Raw genomic sequence first — 18,721 nt, 5'->3', positions numbered from 1 at the left:
CACTAGACAAACACATCATTCATGTTAAAAACATGCTGGAACAATTAAGGTGATGGAGATTATATATCAAACTTAGTAAGTGCATGTTCCATGCAACAGAAATTGAATTTTTGAGTTTTGTGATTATCATGCAGAGCATTACTGTTGAAAAACACTGCATTGATATAATTCTAGATTGATCTGAACCACAAATGATAAACAAACTGCAAACATTTCTAGAATTCATCAACTTTTATCAACAATTTATATATAAATTCTCAATAATAACAGCATCTCTAACTGAGTTATTAAAGAGTTACAAAATAAAAAGAGGGAAGAACAACACACCTGTTCAACTGAACAAGAACTGCAAGTATATGATACTGCAATTAAAAGAATGCTTTATAAAAGTACTGTTATTAGTTCATTTTGATCTGCAATAAAAACTTTATATAGAGACAGACAGATCTGATATAGCAATCACTGCAGTAATATTGCAACTAATGAATGATGATCACTGACACTCAATTGTATTTTGATTCAGAAAACTCACAGAAGCAGAAAGACATTATCAAATATATAATCTAGAAATGTTGTCAATTGTAGAAGCTTTCAGGCAATGATGCCACTATCTATATAGTAGCAGGCATTCAATAATTGTTTTATCTGATTATGCCAATCTTCAGCACTTCATAACAACAAAGCAGTTAAATAAGCATCAGATTCACTGAATGGAAATGCTCTCAGCATTCAATTTTGAAATTGAGCACTATTCTGGGAAAAATAATCCCACAGATGCATCAAGTCATCACTCAGATTATATAAAACACACAGCTCTCTTGATGAGGCTCTCTACTCTGCAAAAGAAGCTGTATAAGAGAATCTTTGAGTCACTAGAGACAAGAGAAAACACAAAGTTAGATCAATGTGTCAAAATGGTGTGAAAAGATCTGCAAATTAAAGAAAATTGTTGGGTGAAGAGATCTGTAATTGTTGATGACAGTAATTTCTGCAGAATAGAGAATGCATCTGTGGATGAGAATGAAGTCACTGACAATACAGAGTTAAATCTAGAGACTCTGATGCTGTGGATTCTGACTGTCAAGATATTTAAATTCAAGACAGTCTATCACAAAGAAATAGCTGAATCTATCATCAAACTCTTACTGCAGATTCAGAATAGAGATGCTGACACATCTAAACTTCACAGAAGACTAGAGATGAGTGACACTAGTATAGATGATTGTTCAATCTGAGCAGTAGACAAAGACAGCCTGCTCAGAAAAGATGATAAAGTCTACATATCACAAAACAAGATTATAAGACATGAAATAATGAAAATGAACCACAATGATCCTCAAGATGGCCATTTTGAATGTGACAAAATCATCAAAGCAATCAAACACAAGTACTTATGGCATGGTATGAGTGATGAGATTGCAGAATATATGAGGATCTGTGATGTTTGTCAGCACATCAAAATACCACAGTATAGACTGTATGAATTGCTACAATCACATTCAGTGCCAGATAAGAAATAGCATACAATTAGCATGAACTTCATTGAAGGCCTGCCAGATAATAAAAAGGGAAGTCAAACTTACAATGCTATTGTTGTATTTATCAATTTGTTCACTAAATGAGTCATAATTGTGCCCACATCTTCAAAGCTAGATGCAGAAGAACTTGTGAACATTGTTGTATGAAAGCTTGCAAAGAATTTTAACCTATCTGCAAACATTGTTAACAACTGAGATTCATTGATAAACAGCAAGTTCTGATCAACATTATGTTACTTACTCCATGTCCAACAAAAACTATCAACAGCTTTCCATCCACAAATCAATGGTCAAACAGAATGATTGAACCAGGTGATTGAACACTATCTTCACACATATTGCAGTTATCAGCAAGATAATTGAATAGAGTGGATTTCTCTGATGCAATGGGTATATAATAACACCTTCCACACATCAATCAAAATGACACTCTCTGAAGTGATGATTGGCCAACCAACTGAACTCTGTATGAATATAGAACCTCCAAGCACTGACATATTGAAGTTAGTGATAGAATAAATGGAACAGATGAAACAAGCAGAGAATAAAATTCAAAAATGTCTAGAAGCTGTCAAAGCAGCTGAAAAGAAATATTACAATCAGCATCATATATCTAAAAGTTTTAGAATAGAGGACTGAGTAATGCTGCATGCAAAAAATATATTCATCTTGTGATCTTCACTCAAACTAGATCATCAATTTCTGAGTCCTTTTCAAATAATCAACATCCACAGAACACAGATGTACAAGTTGAAGCTTACATCTTAATATAAGAGAATTCATTCTGTATTCCATGTATCTCTTCTCAAATCATATCATGCATGCAATGGACAAATCCCACAGACAGAACCAATAATTATAGACACACAGAAGAAATGAGAAGTTGAAGCTATATTGAATAAACATCAGTACCATGGTCAAACACAATATCTTGTCAAATGAAGAGATTGTACAGATACAGACAATTCTTGAGAGTCTGAAGAAAATTTGATGAACAGTCAGAAGTACTTGAAACAGTTTAATAAAATCTATCAGAAGTCAGTTAGCAAATAAAAATGAAGAAAGCAATATTGACTGTTAGATATACTTATTCTACTCAGAGATTAAAAAACAGATCTGCCTCAGCTTGATCAGTATCATTCAAGAAATTGTCACTGAAGCAGACCTGTTTATTACCTCAGATTTTCTCAACTAATAAAGCACAACATTTCAACAATAACTTGAGAGCTGTGATCAGTAATATGGTCATCAGAATCTCATCAGTCACTGTTTCAACTGAGGCCTCAGAGGAATCATATTATTGAATCTTATAGATCTTCACTGCAAAGGATTTGACTGCAGCTGACACAGTACTCTGTAGAACATTAACATTCAAAGCATCTGCATCAGCAACAATTAAATCCTCAGCTGTGTTGATAATCATCTGAGTTAATTCAATAATGTCTGCTGATATCTAACACAAATTATTTTATATTCTGCAAACAGTATATAGAACTATTACTTATCAGAACACAAACATGCTTTGTCATCAAACAGTGCTTGCATTTCTTGCATCAACCCTCAGCAGGCTTACAATGATGATGGGGAGATATTATCAGATATCAAATACAACAACAGTAATACACTGCTGCATCCCTTTCTAACATCTCAACAGAATCATCCACTTTCTCATCTTCATCAACATTATCAGATAATTCAAGTAACACATCAAGATTCTTGCTCAGCAAGGTTGGCATTGATATTATAACAGAATATAAGAACACACTTTCTGAAATGCTGCTATAATCAAACACCACACTCTGCTGTGACAACAGATTGTCAGAGTTTATATAGAATTCTAGAACTCCATCTGCATTCTTATAGACCTGCACATCAAGTATAAACCTCACAACAGCAGTTTGATATATAATAAATCTCTCATTCAGAACTTTGTCAGAGAGCAGCATCTTTTGAAATTCATCAATCAGAGATTGACCAGTTTCTTGAAAATGCTCAGACATCTATAACCTGTTAGTACTCACAACAAACTTAATCAGAGACATTTACAGCAGCACAACTTCTATTTGATATATAGCAGATGTGATAGTATATCCACTCATTGTTCACAAAGCAAGAGTATATCAGAGGGTTTTGTAACCTCTCCAAGCAACCCAAGCAAATGCTCTCAATGGTATTCAGTATATCACTTTTTATAGATTCTGAACCAGCAACAGAGGCAGCTGATTCTGACATTCTATTATTCTAATTAGTATCAAGATCTTGCAAAAAAGAGAGAGAAGAGCAAAAGCAACAAGAAAGAAAGATGAATGTTGATAGTTGAAATCAATATTGCTATATCACTTAAGGGATTGCAACAACACAAAAATCAACTCAGAATGGAAAATGCAACCATACAATCAAAACTTCAAATTTTGCAATGAAAATTGCATGAAGAGATACAGTGTACTTTACTTGATAAATTGATGTATTCTTTTTAAAATAAAAAATCATTGATGGTGATGGTGGTGATGATTTTGTTAGAATATGATTTTTGATGTAAAAGTTAAAGAAAAGAGGTTCAGAGGTTGTGTCTAAATCATGATTGAACCACAGCAACATCAGAGTCAGAGAAACTTTCACTCAAGACAACAACACTTCAAAATTACTCTCAACAGTTAATTCAATTCTATTCTGTGAATTTTATACAACATCAACTATACAGCATATTTTACAAACCTCACACTCTATAATAAGAAGCTCTGAAGACCAGGCCTTTGAAGAAGAAAGATAATTGTAATAGATGCAACAGAGATATCTATATTAGAAAATAGCTATATAGCAACAATGTCTGTATATAATGCTTGCTGATATCTGTAGATCTTAGAAGATCAGCAATTAGCTTTGAATAATAGAGATTGCTATCTTTTAGCTTGTGTGTACTTCACATCACTCTTATAGTTAACCTCAGCATTCTCCTTTCTCTCACAGCTAGATTCATACAATGACTTCAGATACTGCACAGAGAACTGTTTATTCAATCTCTGTTTTCATTCTTTTCAGAGATTATTGATTGATTGAATTGTACAGAAGAGCTGATATATTCAAATATTATTCTCAGTTGATAATACTGTAGCAGAAGTGATGACAGCAACAGCAGCAGTTGATAAAGAGAAGAATAAAGATACAGATATAGAGATAAAGAAAATTTTAATAGTATCTTTCTATACATAGACAGAAACAGAAACAGACTGAAAGATTCAGAATTCAGTTGTTATTGTATCAATTTCACACTGAATTCTATCAATCTTCTTCTTCATTCATACATCTCTGATTTTTATCTGATTTATCATTATATTAATCTATCTCTATACAGTGCTCAGACTCTCAGAAATCTGTAGCACTGACTGTTGAAGCATTATCTTCTATAAAGAAATGAGAATTGACTCTGCAGCTCATACAGCATCTGCAAACTGCTTATACTCTGTATACTGAAACACTGAGTCAGTTTATAGTAAATGAGTTGGAAATTTTCTCTGAAGAAGAGCAGAGTTCTATAGTATCACTGTATAAAAATAATTTAATAGCTGTAAAAATCTCTGAGCTGTAAGATCATCTGAGTTAAATAAACTTCCACTATCAAGCAGCTTCAGACTCATATCAGAGATCTCAGAAGAAGTGATATGAGAGAATCTGTTCTCAGAATAAAATCAGATAAACTATTTATTCATTTATAATCAGAGGGATTTCTTCAACAACTCTGATGAAATGACTGTAGTTTATGAAAAATAGTAATTATTTAGTAAGCTAGAATTGAACTCTGCAATTCTCTGTATAAACTCTCAATTGATCTGACTGAGATAGCAGCTGATCAAAGAGTCATTATTTCATCACTCAACTCTGTGAATACTGCTCTCATTCATTTTATTAAACTTTATCTTCTATACATCTGTGGATTATTCAGTATAAGTCTTCTTTATCATCTCTGATATATCTGTGTATATAAAGAGCTTGTTTATTCACTTGAGATGAGTTCTGTAGAAGATCTGCTTATACAGATTCTCACTTTTAAATAAGTGAATATTATATCAGAACTGATGATAGTGGAACTGAGACAGAGACTTTTATACAATATTTCATCTATAGAACAGATAGAATACAATCTGTGACATTAAATAAAGAATATAATTCTTATACTGTACAACAATTGAATATTCAAATCTGTTGTTCTGATTTGTTTTATTATTACTCATAATCTGAATAAGAGATTAGCAGAGTGTTAATTTCTCATTTAATAGCTCAATTATAAACAGATCAGTCAACTGCATCTCTTATCTGAACTGCTCTTTCAGTAGTATATAATAACTTATAAGAAAGTCAGCTGCTGTACAGAAAAGAGACTCAACTGTATATCTTTCATTTCTCTGTCATCTCTCTCAGCACTGATATATAAAATTCATTATATTCAGCTCAGTATAGCTGTTCATCAGAGTGTCTGCATCTCTGTTCACAAACTTTATATATCTTCATATATACTTTATAGATCTGTAAGTCTTTAATATATTATTCAAAATCTAATCAACTGAATGAGAATAAAAGTTCTTCTGTCTGCTCTGCTGTATATAATACAGATTAATAAAAACTATTCAATACTGCTTGATCAGACTCTCTTCTATTATCTATATAATCTCTTCTCTTTCAGTATTCATACACTTTCTTTTGAGATGATTTTCTCTGAGTGAATGATTGAGAATTCTCTCACTAAAGAATCAGATTGTCTTCTACTCAGAGACAATCTGATCATTTGAAAACTTCTTTTTATTATATTATTTCTATTATATAGATAATGAAGATTGAGCAGCAGTGAGAAGTTAGTCTATCAAATTTCATCTCTCTTTATACACAGAAATAAAGAAGAAATAGAAATAAAATAAATCTATATATTATCATTCATTCATTCTACTTCTCTATATATACTATCTGTGTATTCTTTGATCTGCTTTATCTGCTGATTCTCAGTGTATTCTCTCTCTGTACTGTCATCTCTATAATAAGATTATACTGTAGCTGCTTCTATACAGCAGCTGCTTCAACAGCAGTATCAGTAGCAGAGATCATTATCAGTCTTTCTCACTTATACAGAGATGCAAGGATTTCAAAGTAGATAAGTAAGAATAAGAATAGTTAAGAATAGAAATCAATACAAGAGCAGAGAGAGAAGAATACAGTAGTGAGATGATAATTATTAAATACACATTCAGAGAGGGGCTGATACAGTCATCATACATAATATTACAGAAAAGTTACCACTTTTATATGATCAAAGAAGATAGCTCACTGTACAGAACATGTATGGGTTATTCAGGGGCCTTGGCTGAACACCATAGGAACACATGTTCAAACACAGGCAAATCCACCTTCATATAACCACTAGATAAGAGCCAAAAATCGAGATTAAAAGCGAGCAATTTTTGTGGCTTTCGACCCCTACTGACTTAAATTGTAGGTCTATTGCTCTTCGACTTCGCATGAAGCAGAGGATGGATAACCTCATTGTTTCTAATTTGGAACTCGGCCTTAGCGGCAGCAAGGATATACTTTCCGCTGTGGAGATATATGAGGGTGAAACGATATAAGGAGGGAGGAAGCCTTTGCGTTGAAAATAATACTCTTGTATAGAAGCCAGATCGAAGCACACGGAAATCTGAAAACTGTTTTGTTTTAGCTGTCGCGAGTTGCTCATAGGCCACTAGAAAGGCACTACTCCATAGTGGGAAGTGGCCACTAACTACTATTCAGGGTCACACGTCATACATCCCAGCCCACGTTGCTGCAGCCTTGGGTATCTATCGTCTTCTCCCAACAATAGCACATCCCACCATCTATATCCACCTGCCTTCTACATGATCTAACAACTAACGTATTCCAACCAGATGCGGGTGTTAGTGGCCTTTTTCAATACCTACTTGCAGTTTTTCCTCCCTCGTAGCCATGCGGCCCTTGGTTCCTGATACCTTTCTGCCACGACCCCGCAAATCCCCCACACCAGCGGGACCTGAGGACGAATTCCGCCCCATGTCCTCTGAGACCTTTTTCCTAGCTCGAGATAGCGATATACAAGATTCTCAAGCTGCGTCCGCAGACGATGAAGGGGATGGGACATATGGGGTGCAGAGTCTCGAAGAATCCACAGCTGACAATTCCTCAAAATGGCAGGCTTCTCAACCTGAGGGAGAAATAAGTGATACGTCACCTCTCCACACCCTTGCGAAGATAGAAACAACGATTAAAACTGCCGAGACTGGTGATGGAGATCGAGAAGGACGGAGTCCGTCGCCTTTTAAACATAAACACATCAGAACGCCGCCCAATGTTCCTACATCTTGCCCCCTGACGCCCTTCTTACTTGGGTCGCCGGAAGAGCCCGTCTCCCTTCCAGACAGCCCCAAGTCAACCTCGACACGATCCTTCCTACCGACCAATGAAATATCCATGCCGTATGCGGAAATTGACCCCAGAGGGACGGTGGAAAATGACGGCGATAACAGTCTCAGTTCTTCTGGGGTTCAGGATAGTACGCAACTGATAATGCCAAGTATCAAAATGCCCAGCCGGAGGCCCTTTACTGAAGCGGGGAAATCTATGGGCAGGTTCAAGATTCTCCTGGCTGGCAATTCTGGTAATAAAGGCGAACCCTTCGCCCTAACCCTCCCTTTTTTTAATTTTGCGTGTGAGGTCTTACTGATATGCTATTTTGCTGGTAGGTTGTGGGAAAACATCTCTTATAAAATCTATAGTTCAAGTGGTCGAAGATATAGTACACGTTGATCCGCTCCCTCGTGGGCCCTCTCGGATTAGAACCAACAAATCGAGTCCAAAACGATCGCATAGATCTCACCACTTACGAGAGGCTACCTCGATAGCAGAGGTTTATGCCAGCACTAAGCCTTATCCATCGTGGTGGTCAGACCTGGAAGATTCAAGAGTCCTTCGAAGGCGGAAAAGTATGGGAGACTTGGTATTGGAAAGAAACTTGTGCTTTGTTGACACATCCTGTGGAACGTTGGGTCTTGAAGATCAGGCAGAATGTATCATACAGTATATCAGCCGGCAGTTCCAGAGGTCTGTAAACGCGCTGGATTCATTCAACACTGATTTCCAGGGCCTTTTGAGTGGAAATGGTGGCTCCCAGGTGGATGCCATCTTATATCTTGTCTCTGAAGGTCGGTGTAAGTAAAAATTTTGTTTTCAGAATGATGCACTCTAATTATTTTGCCTAGATTCGATGTCCGCGGACATATCATGCATACAGAAGCTGTCCAAGGTCGCCAATGTTATCCCTCTGATCTCCAAGGCTGACCTTCTCAGCAAAAGCCAAATTCAATCCCTAAAACGATCTTTCCACTCCCAGGCGCGCGACGGGGGCGTTCAACCCTTTCTGTTTGGTGATCTCGCTGGCAGTATCGGCGATGAAGAAACTATCCCAGCCTTACCATTTGCTGTTTCTTCTGCGAATTCCAATGAAGATGACACCATGGATGCAAGTCTGTTGATGAGTCCCGATTATATGCAGCCATTAGCCCCGTCGGAGCTAAATTTGCTCTTGGGAAAGCTGTTTGACCGGGATAACATAGCCTGGCTGCGACATCTGGCCGCGAAGAAGCTGATACAAGCATGTGATTTGCATGTGATTTCCCCTGCGCGTCAACATCTACAAGGATCTTTGATCTCCAGACCTGCTGGAATCACTTCGAACCCATCTCAATCTACATCAGCCCTCTCATCCGTCTCCCCGTCGCAGGTCCTTGTTCCATACCCAGGTGTTGACAATGGTCCACCATCGTATCTCATGTCTCGCGTGGCCGATCATACCCAGCGGGAGGAGCACCTTGCCCAGATCCGACTTGCAAAATGGGCATCGGACTTGCAACAAAGTCTCCAAAACGAACGAGAGCGATACGAATCTCTAGCCCGTAGCGAGCGGGCTGTCTGGCTAACAGAACGATTGGGCGAATGTGTGGCGGACGGTACACTCCTCCCCATAATCCAAACTCCAGGCTTCTCTCATATGCAAGCACCGCGGGGGCTAAAAGGCCACGGTAGCGGCAGCAGAGGCAGCGGCGGCAGAGAGACCGTGACAATCCCAGGACCCGACGGCCGACCTGTTAAGTATCGGGTTGCAGATATGAGTTCATCGGGGGATCCTCTGGGCCTGATACGGTGGAAGGACGATATGAAGCGGACGGGCTGGGTAGTGATACAGATTATTGGAAGTATGGGGGTAGTTGGTGGACTTGCGCTGTGGGTTGCTAAGGCGTGGGGACTCCCCTCATCTCAGGGGTTTGCGGAATGGAATTTTGGGACGTTTAGCGGTGACTGACCGCCTCTGACTCCACCGACCAACTGACTGGCCGATTGATTGAGGGGCAATAGGGGAAAAAAAAACCAATCCTTTTAGTTAAAACCACCTCTATAATTTAACATATGAGGACATGATTGCAATTACGGAGGCAGTTGGGTTTTTTTAAGGCGATTTACCAGGTGGCTTTTTTAATTTTGTTTTCAAGTTTCATTTTATAGTTGGCGTTGACCCCGCGCAACAACGTGTGTTGTATCTACATCATATGAAGTTGATTTTGACCGTCGTCAATATTACTGGTGTTTGTCTGCCCTTCGCTCAGTGTCCAGTATCTCGTATCTCCCGAATAAGTAAGCCCTGGGCGCGAGAAACTCCGGTATTCATTGACTATTCATAGGTGTTGATACTGCAATTCCCCGAAGCGGAAACCAGGCCGGGGAACATTCTGCCGTGGAGAGTTCTAGAAAGCCGGCGATGGATTGGGCCTAGCGCCAGACACAGCGGCCACGGCCATGGAAAGCGGTGGAAGCTTCGCCAAGGCTCGATGGCCCAGCGGTTGTTCTGGCGACCGTGGGTGGCAGTTTGCAGGAGCGCGGCTCAAAGATTTCTGCGCAGTTCTCTGCTCTTCTCTCTGGTTTCCTCTGGTTTTCTTTTTCAACCGCCAGCCTCTTTTTCTTTCTCTTCCTTCTCTCCTCGAACTCCAATTCTCGGCTTCAGCTCTCTCTTCCTCTACTTGGCTACTCCCTCTCTCTTGCATTGATCATCCTCTCTCGCTGCTCACTGCTGCTACCCCCCTCCCATCTCCCTCAGGAATCTATTGGTAAGTGCTTCTCTGGAGAGCTCCTGTTGCCTCCATTACCGTTTGTTTTGCTTTTTTCTGCGACTGTTTACCCTCTCGCCTCCTTCCACCACCACAAGAACCCACCACAAGAAATATTGTAAAAACGCAAAATCAAGCTGTGTCTTGATCGACTTAGTCTCGTTTTACTCAGATCTACTCGCTTCTTTTACCCTTGTTGTAGTTTCCTGGGCGAAGCAGGTGACGAGGCAGGGAAAGGAAAAAAAAAAATCAAAAACGAAGCTAACTGAAGCTTGGCCAGATTACCATCCTATCACCAACTGCAGCCATGTCGTCTGAAACTTTCGAGTTCCAGGCTGAGATTTCTCAGCTCCTCTCCCTCATTATCAACACCGTCTACTCCAACAAAGAGATCTTCCTGCGAGAACTGATTTCCAACTGTTCCGATGCTCTCGACAAAATCCGCTATGAGGCGCTTTCCGACCCAAGCAAACTCGACTCCAACAAGGATCTCCGCATCGATATCATCCCCGACAAGGAAAACAAGACCCTGACTATAAGCGATACTGGTATCGGCATGACCAAGGCTGTATGTATCCCAATATATCAAATTATCCCCAATTGAGTCTTATATTCTCTCCCTGATTTTGCCAAGAAGTTAAGAACGAGGAAGCAGTTAAACTGACATTCTCGATGTTTTTGTAGGATCTCGTCAACAACCTGGGTACCATCGCCCGCTCGGGTACTAAGCAATTTATGGAAGCTCTCACTGCTGGTGCGGATATTTCTATGATTGGCCAATTCGGTGTTGGTTTCTACTCTGCCTACCTCGTTGCCGATAAGGTGACCGTCATTTCCAAGCACAACGATGACGAACAGTACATCTGGGAGTCCAGTGCTGGCGGCACCTTCAAAATCACCCAGGACACCGATGGAGAGCCACTTGGCCGTGGTACCAAGATGATCCTTCATCTCAAGGACGAGCAGACCGAATACCTGAATGAGAGCAAGATCAAGGAAGTCGTGAAGAAGCACTCTGAGTTCATCTCCTACCCCATCTACCTTCATGTCCTCAAGGAGACTGAGAAGGAGGTTCCCGATGAAGATGCTGAGGAGGTGAAAGACGAGGGTGACGACAAGGCTCCCAAGGTCGAAGAGGTCGATGACGACGAAGAGGACAAAGCGAAAGAGAAGAAGACCAAGAAAATCAAGGAGACTAAGATCGAGGAGGAAGAGCTAAACAAGACCAAGCCTATCTGGACTCGCAATCCTGCTGATATTACTCAGGAGGAGTATGCTTCCTTCTACAAGACTCTTTCCAAGTAAGTTTACTTCGAAATGCCCTGGTCCCCGGATATCATAATCACGTGATTGTTACTAACTTGTTGATTTAGCGACTGGGAGGACCATCTTGCTGTGAAGCACTTCTCCGTCGAAGGTCAACTAGAGTTCCGTGCGATCCTCTTCGTTCCCAAGCGTGCTCCTTTCGATCTCTTCGAGACCAAGAAGACTAAGAACAACATCAAGCTCTACGTCCGCCGTGTCTTCATTACCGATGATGCTACCGATCTCATTCCCGAATGCTCAGCTTCATCAAGGGTGTTGTCGACTCTGAGGACCTTCCTCTCAACCTTTCTCGTGAGACTCTCCAGCAGAACAAGATTATGAAGGTCATCAAGAAGAACATCGTCAAAAAGACCCTCGAGCTTTTCAATGAGATTGCTGAAGACCGTGAGCAATTCGACAAGTTCTACTCTGCTTTCAGCAAGAACATCAAACTCGGTATCCATGAGGATGCCCAGAACCGCCCCGCTCTTGCCAAACTCCTCCGCTTCAACTCCACCAAGTCTGGTGACGAGACCACCTCTCTTACCGACTATGTCACCCGCATGCAAGAGCACCAGAAACAGATGTACTACATCACTGGCGAGTCTCTCAAGGCTGTTCAGAAGTCTCCCTTCCTCGATACCCTTAAGGAGAAGAACTTCGAGGTTCTCTTCCTTGTCGATCCCATTGATGAGTACGCCATGACACAGCTCAAGGAGTTCGATGGCAAGAAGCTCGTCGACATCACCAAGGACTTCGAGCTCGAGGAAACGGAGGAGGAGAAGAAGGCCCGCGAAGCCGAAGAGAAGGAATACGAAGGCCTCGCCAAGAGCCTGAAGAACGTCCTTGGTGACAAGGTCGAGAAGGTTGTCGTCTCCCACAAACTTATCGGCTCCCCCTGTGCCATCCGCACTGGCCAATTCGGCTGGTCCGCCAACATGGAACGTATCATGAAAGCGCAAGCCCTCCGCGACACTTCCATGAGCTCCTACATGTCCTCCAAAAAGACCTTCGAAATCTCGCCAAAGTCCCCAATCATCCAGGAGCTCAAGAAGAAGGTCGAGGCCGACGGCGAGAACGACCGCACAGTCAAATCCATCACCCAACTCCTTTTCGAAACCTCTCTTCTCGTCTCGGGCTTCACCATCGAGGAGCCTTCCGGCTTTGCGGAGCGCATTCACAAGCTCGTTTCTCTTGGTTTGAACATTGATGAGGATGCTGAGACTTCCGAGGAGAAAGAGGCAGACACTGTCGTCGCTGAAGCTCCGGGTGAGAGCGCTATGGAGGAGGTTGATTAGATATTTCCTTCAATTTAGCCTTTTTTTTCCTTTGTCCTTTTTCTCTCATCCTTTTAAATTTCGTTGTTGAACAAAAATCCTGTTTTTAAATCATGAGCGTATGGTGGAATGATGAAATGAAATGCACACGCACACAAACAACACAACAAACCTTCAAAGTAGCCCTCGTTTGTTAAATTTTAAGGACAAAAAAAATTCAAAAATCGCGTGTCGCGTGTTTTTTTTTTTTACTGTTAAAAAGAGGAGTGAAAAAGCAAGCAAGTCAATTTCTTCTTAGCAGCAGCAGTTCATCTGGCTTCTAATAATAACCTAGTCGTTTTTTGCTTTCTTGCTTGTTCTTTTTTTTTTTTTTTTTTTGGCTTTCCTGTTTCTTCTTTCGTTTTCGTTTCCGCTTTTTTTCTTTTTTTCTTTTTTTAATTCCTGTGCCATTTGTTTTGCTGTGTGGTTGGCTGGTTTGGTCTTTGATATTATGACAATAGTTAATTGTTTAATATGCATTAGTTAATGTTGTTGATTCTCCTGGTCTTTTTCTTTTGTTTTGTTTACCCTCCTCAACACCCCAGCCCCCCCCCTTTTTTTTTACATCAATTCTCTGTTCTGGGTTTTAAGATGAGTAAGGGAGAAAGGGAGAAAGGGTAGTTAGTTAGTTAGTTAACTTAACTATTGTGCTATTCGAAGAAATAAAAATTTAATTTAATTAAGAACTTAATGTACGCTGTGTCTGAATAAATAAATAATAAAACCTGCTACTGCTGAAAAAGTAGTAACAGCTTCACTTTTATGTAGGGTGGGTGGGTGTGACGACGATTTATATATAGATGATCTGTATTTTGATCAAGGATTAGGGTTAAAGAAAAGGGTTTCCATTTTACCCATTTTACCACCCACCACCATTAGTATTAGTATTATTATTATTATTATTTCGTTTACCAAATGCCTCGGGAATTTATCATCTATCCTATCATTTAACCAACCATATGACAATGTTTTGTGTGTGTGTGTGTGTGTGTGTGTGTGTGCGTGATTGTCGAATTGTGTGGTTTTTCTTTTCTTTTCTTCTACTTCATTGAATATTTATTATTATATTTAAAAAAGGGAGAGAAAGAAAAGGGAAAAGGAGAAAAGAGCCAAAAGCGGGTGCAGTGAAAGAACTAACCGGGGATTTTTTAATAACTAAAACGACGTAAAAGAGGTAAGTAAAGAAAGTTAGCAGCAGTTCATCGTAGTGGTAGAGGTGATTGAATAAGGGAAGGAAACCGGGAGAAATAGAAGAAGAATATAATGAACATGATGACGGTGACGGTGACGGTGACGATGTCGGTGACGAGGATAAAAGACAAAAAAGCGAGTTCTGTTATCCTAAGACTACATATCCTGTTGCTGATTTACAGACAATGTTTTTGCAAAGAGAGAGAGAAAATATAATCATAACGTTAAAATATGGAGCTTTATTTTGGTTTCCAATCGCTAATGAAGAATATAAATGCGAGCAGCATAGGCCGCTGACAATCGAACTGGGTTGGTATCGCAAAATTCGGAGGGGACATACGATATGTACATGTTAGGAGTAGATACAGGTTCATAGCGTAGGTTGGCAGTTGTGAAGCAAGTCGGGCTGGGAAAGCGGTAGAAGAGGCGGGACGGAATAGAGAAAACAACACGAAATATGCTGTCAAAGAAAGGAAACATGTAGGGGAAGAATGATAGGAAAAGGCGTCATGCGATTAAACAAAAAAGGGTGGACATCGTTAATTTTCAAGGTGCCTGTAAACAATTAAGAGAAAAAATAATGATGAAAGGAAAAATGAAATTTGAGAATGAAAATAAAACAGAAAATGAAAAGGTGGGAAAAATATATCATTTATGCTGATTTAATAAAGGAGGTAGTCAAGAAAATAATACATATGCTGGGAAGAGATACATAGGAGGAGCTTTAAGAAGCTGTGTTGTGGGTTCTTTGGATGTAAAAGTTCGTTGTGGTATGTGGTTTTTGTAGTGCTGATGGTCATAGACGCTGAGTGTATCGCGTGAGTGGTGCCATGAGTATTGATAATGTAGGCCTGCATCACTAGCTAGGTAGCTAGCCAGGAAATAGGTAGGTAGCTGAACGGAGATATGTGAAGCGCTGAACGTATCCTATATAGATAAATAGACAAAAAAGGACCGGATTTTTCTTTTCTTTCATCGTGACTTTGTTGACCTCATGTGTAAATCTGAAATATTTCGACTTTTTCTCTCCTCTTTCTTCGCTCTTCTACGCAGCTTGGGGCTGAGTGCGGCCTCCTTTGGGTGTGATGTTTCCACCACGGCCGCGAGGGGTATAGCGGCCAGAATCGTTGTGGAAACCGCCACGGCCCCCCTGGCTCCCAGAACGACCATCACCACGGCCACGTCCGGAGCCTCCCCGACTAGAACCGTAATTGGAATTCCCCCCAAAACCGCCGGGACGACGACGCTCAACGGTTACTTCTTCGGTTCCGATTTGGTGGGGGTTCGAGGAGAGAGCAGTCTTGTAGGCGGCTACATCCGCAAACTCGACATATGCGGTACCCTGCGTTGCGTTCCTTGGATTAGCCTAGAGCCATTGAACATGTATATATAGAAATATGGAGGGGTCTCTTTTTCATAAACATACCTGTTGTCTGTTCACATTGAAATACTTAAGCTTTCCAAACCGGGACATGACCTGTTTCAAGAGCGCCGCGTCGACCTTTTCATTGACATTTTTGATGAGACCGCGGGTGTTCTCCTCTCCAACTGTAGATACGGATTGAGGGCGGCCTTGTCTCCTGCCATGATCCGCACCAGCAGTCTGCCATTCGGATCCACTTGAAGACTGGCTGGTAAGGTTTTCACTTTCTCCAGCGCGAGTAGCAGCGGCTGGCGCAGCGGATGTCGCTGCAGCTTGGGAAGGGGTGGGGGGAGGGGCCTTCTGAGAAGCGAGTGCTGCCGCAGCTGGGGTTGGTGTGGCCGCGATGGGTGTTGCTACCGCCGGGACACCAGCACGGTTGGAAGCAATAGACGCCCAACTCATTGGTACCTTCGCAACGGGAGGCGCAGGCTCCTTTTCTAGTACGGGAGTTGAAGCTTTTGGAGTAGGTACAGCGGGAGTTTGCTCTTGTTCCTTGGCCTTTTCGGCTTCGGGTGCGACCTCGGGAACCACCAGGGCAGCTACCTGCGTTGGGGGTACGGCGGTCGAGGATGGAGCAGGAGCCGCAGTGACTTTATCGTCCACAGATTCACCTACGGGCTGCGGCTCAGCAGCAGGGGTAGGAGCTGTGTCGCCGTTAATTTGTTCAAGCTTCTCGTCAATTTCTTGTACCGCGGTCTCATTGTCTGCCTGCCGCTCGATGGCAACCTCTGGGGTTGTTTCCTGGTCTAGAGCTGTCGCGGTAGGTTCCACAGCACCAGCTGCTTCCTCGACCTCGACAGGCGCTTCCTCAACAACGGCTTCTTCCTCTTCATCGGCCAAGTATCTAATGATATCATTCAAGACGTAATATCCATTTGGTTGCTCAGCTAGCACGAATGTCTGGACGAACTTGCGAGAGGGCTCAGATTTGTTTGAAATTTCACCAATCACTGAAACGAGGATGTTATCGAAGGAGGCCTGGGAATCCACATTCAAGACACGGACCTTACAGTCCTGGAAATCAAGTTCCTTAATCCGTTCGTTGATAGCCTAAAACAACGATTTTAAAGTTATTAGATTTTAGATTCAGAAACCGAAACTTTGTTTTTTGAAAAAAAAAAAAAAAAAAAAACGCTCACCTTTTGTCCAACAGCAACCGTAACCTTTTCTGCCTCCATACCAGAGACAAACTGAGATTTACGGGAGTAAAAAAGGTGCAGTTTTTCAGGGTTACGGCTGAGAGTGGTATAGTATTGCTCAACGAAAAACCATCCCACCTCATCTTTGGGAATGTCATTCTTGGGCTCAGAACCACCAGCAGGAGCTGAAGAATTGTTATGTTGTTGATTATTATTGCTATAATTCGCGGAGGAGATGCTGTTGGCGGGAGCGTGGGATGGATTGTAGGCGTCAGCAGGGTAAGGAATGGCTTGGTGATGGGCGTGGTAGTTCCCGTTGACGAGGGTTGGGTTGGATGTAGGTTCGACGGCCATGCTGAGCAGTTTTTCTCTCAAATCTAAACAAGGGGGAATTTTGGGCGTAAAATGACAAATGATAGAAGATCGAGCGAAATAGGTCAAGGGACAAAGAGGGAAAGATCAGCAGCAGACGGTAAAGATGAAGCAGTACGTCAAGTCAAATACGTCGTCGTTAGAAGGGCGCGGCAAAGGAAAAACAGGAATGAAAAGTTTTTCTAAAAAAGAATTACAGGAATAAGAGGCAGAAAGAAGAAGTAGAAACCACACAAGGATGCTACCATGCAAAGAGAATATCAGCAAATTAACTTCAAAAGCACCTACTAGATGCTTGGGGAATAAAACGGATGGCTGGGTAGAGAAGGCAGAGAAAACACACGCGAATGCAACTTACGGTAAGCAGTGTAAAATATACAAATAGAAGAGGAAGAGAAACGTTGCTAGCTGTTTGGGATATACGAGGAAAAAATGAAGAGACAGAAAGAGAGATAGGATAAATCAACTTTTTGCAAGCTCTTTATTTTCAGCAGCGGGAAGAAGCAGCGGATATGATATTTTCTGCGGCTATGGGGAACCGTTCAAAGCAGCGGCGGGCTAAGCAACCGAAAGGTAAAGAGGTTGTAGTTAGAGGGAATGACAGCAGAAGACAAGAAGATTTTAATGGGAGGATTAAAGATGAGGGAAGGGAGGCGATGGAGGAGGTATATGAGTGGTGATGGTGGTGGTGGTGGTGGAAGATGTCTGTTGTTGGACTTTGTTGAAGTGGTGAGGAAGGGGAGGCGAAGGGAAAAAACCTGTGGAAGCTCAAAAAGGGTTTGGCCGAGTTTAGCCTGGGGCGCGGCTCCAACCAGAACTGAACTCAGTTGCCAGCACTGTTACTTGAATTCTTTATCCCTTGAAGCACCAATCCACTCAAAGAAATAATAAATCTTTACTATCGACAAAGCAAAACAATCCAAGTAAAAATGAATAAAGAATAAAGAAAACCTACACATTTCCCTCGCCATTCTCCTTCTTCATCATCTTCTAGAAAACACTTAATATTCCAGTTCTTGTTTCTATCTACGCTGTATGTAAGCAGTATGCCATGTATATACATACCTAACATACCTGTAAGGCAAAAAAAAGAAAAATAGAAAAAGGAAATCTAAGGCTACGTCTAGCATGAGAGAGAGGGAAACCCTGTGAGACTTGAAGGAGACAATCTGAGCCGTATACTATGCCGGATGAATTTTCCGTATGTGGGTTGAGAGAATCAGCAGCGAATCTTTTGAATTTTAGGCTTTAGTTATTTATTTCCTCAGTTAATAGAATAAGA

At 41.2% G+C, this 18,721-nt stretch overlaps 2 protein-coding genes across 2 annotated transcripts; one reads left to right on the top strand and one right to left on the bottom strand.

The window, feature by feature from the left end:
- Positions 1 to 7,505: 7,505 nt before the first annotated feature.
- Positions 7,506 to 13,431, top strand: HCBG_00604 (heat shock protein; the record flags this gene model as incomplete). Its single annotated transcript, XM_045427654.1, has 9 exons — positions 7,506 to 8,193; positions 8,279 to 8,737; positions 8,795 to 9,886; positions 10,296 to 10,443; positions 10,684 to 10,693; positions 10,974 to 11,261; positions 11,378 to 11,994; positions 12,067 to 12,205; positions 12,289 to 13,431. The coding sequence occupies 9 exons, from the start codon at positions 7,506 to 7,508 to the stop codon at positions 13,294 to 13,296; spliced, it is 4,449 nt and encodes a 1,482-aa protein (XP_045291629.1).
- Positions 13,432 to 15,414: 1,983 nt separating this feature from the next.
- Positions 15,415 to 17,532, bottom strand: HCBG_00603 (NTF2 and RRM domain-containing protein; the record flags this gene model as incomplete). The annotated part of the gene is made up of 3 exons (XM_045427653.1): positions 15,415 to 15,847; positions 15,932 to 16,978; positions 17,068 to 17,532. 3 exons carry the CDS (start codon positions 17,419 to 17,421, stop codon positions 15,551 to 15,553), a joined length of 1,698 nt encoding a protein of 565 aa, XP_045291628.1.
- Between the last annotated feature and the right edge of the window lie 1,189 nt (positions 17,533 to 18,721).

The sequence above is a fragment of the Histoplasma capsulatum genome, assembly GCF_000150115.1.
Source record: "Histoplasma capsulatum G186AR genomic scaffold supercont2.1, whole genome shotgun sequence".
Classification (NCBI taxonomy): Eukaryota; Fungi; Ascomycota; class Eurotiomycetes; order Onygenales; family Ajellomycetaceae; genus Histoplasma; species Histoplasma capsulatum.
This window is presented reverse-complemented; position numbering and strand designations above follow the sequence as displayed.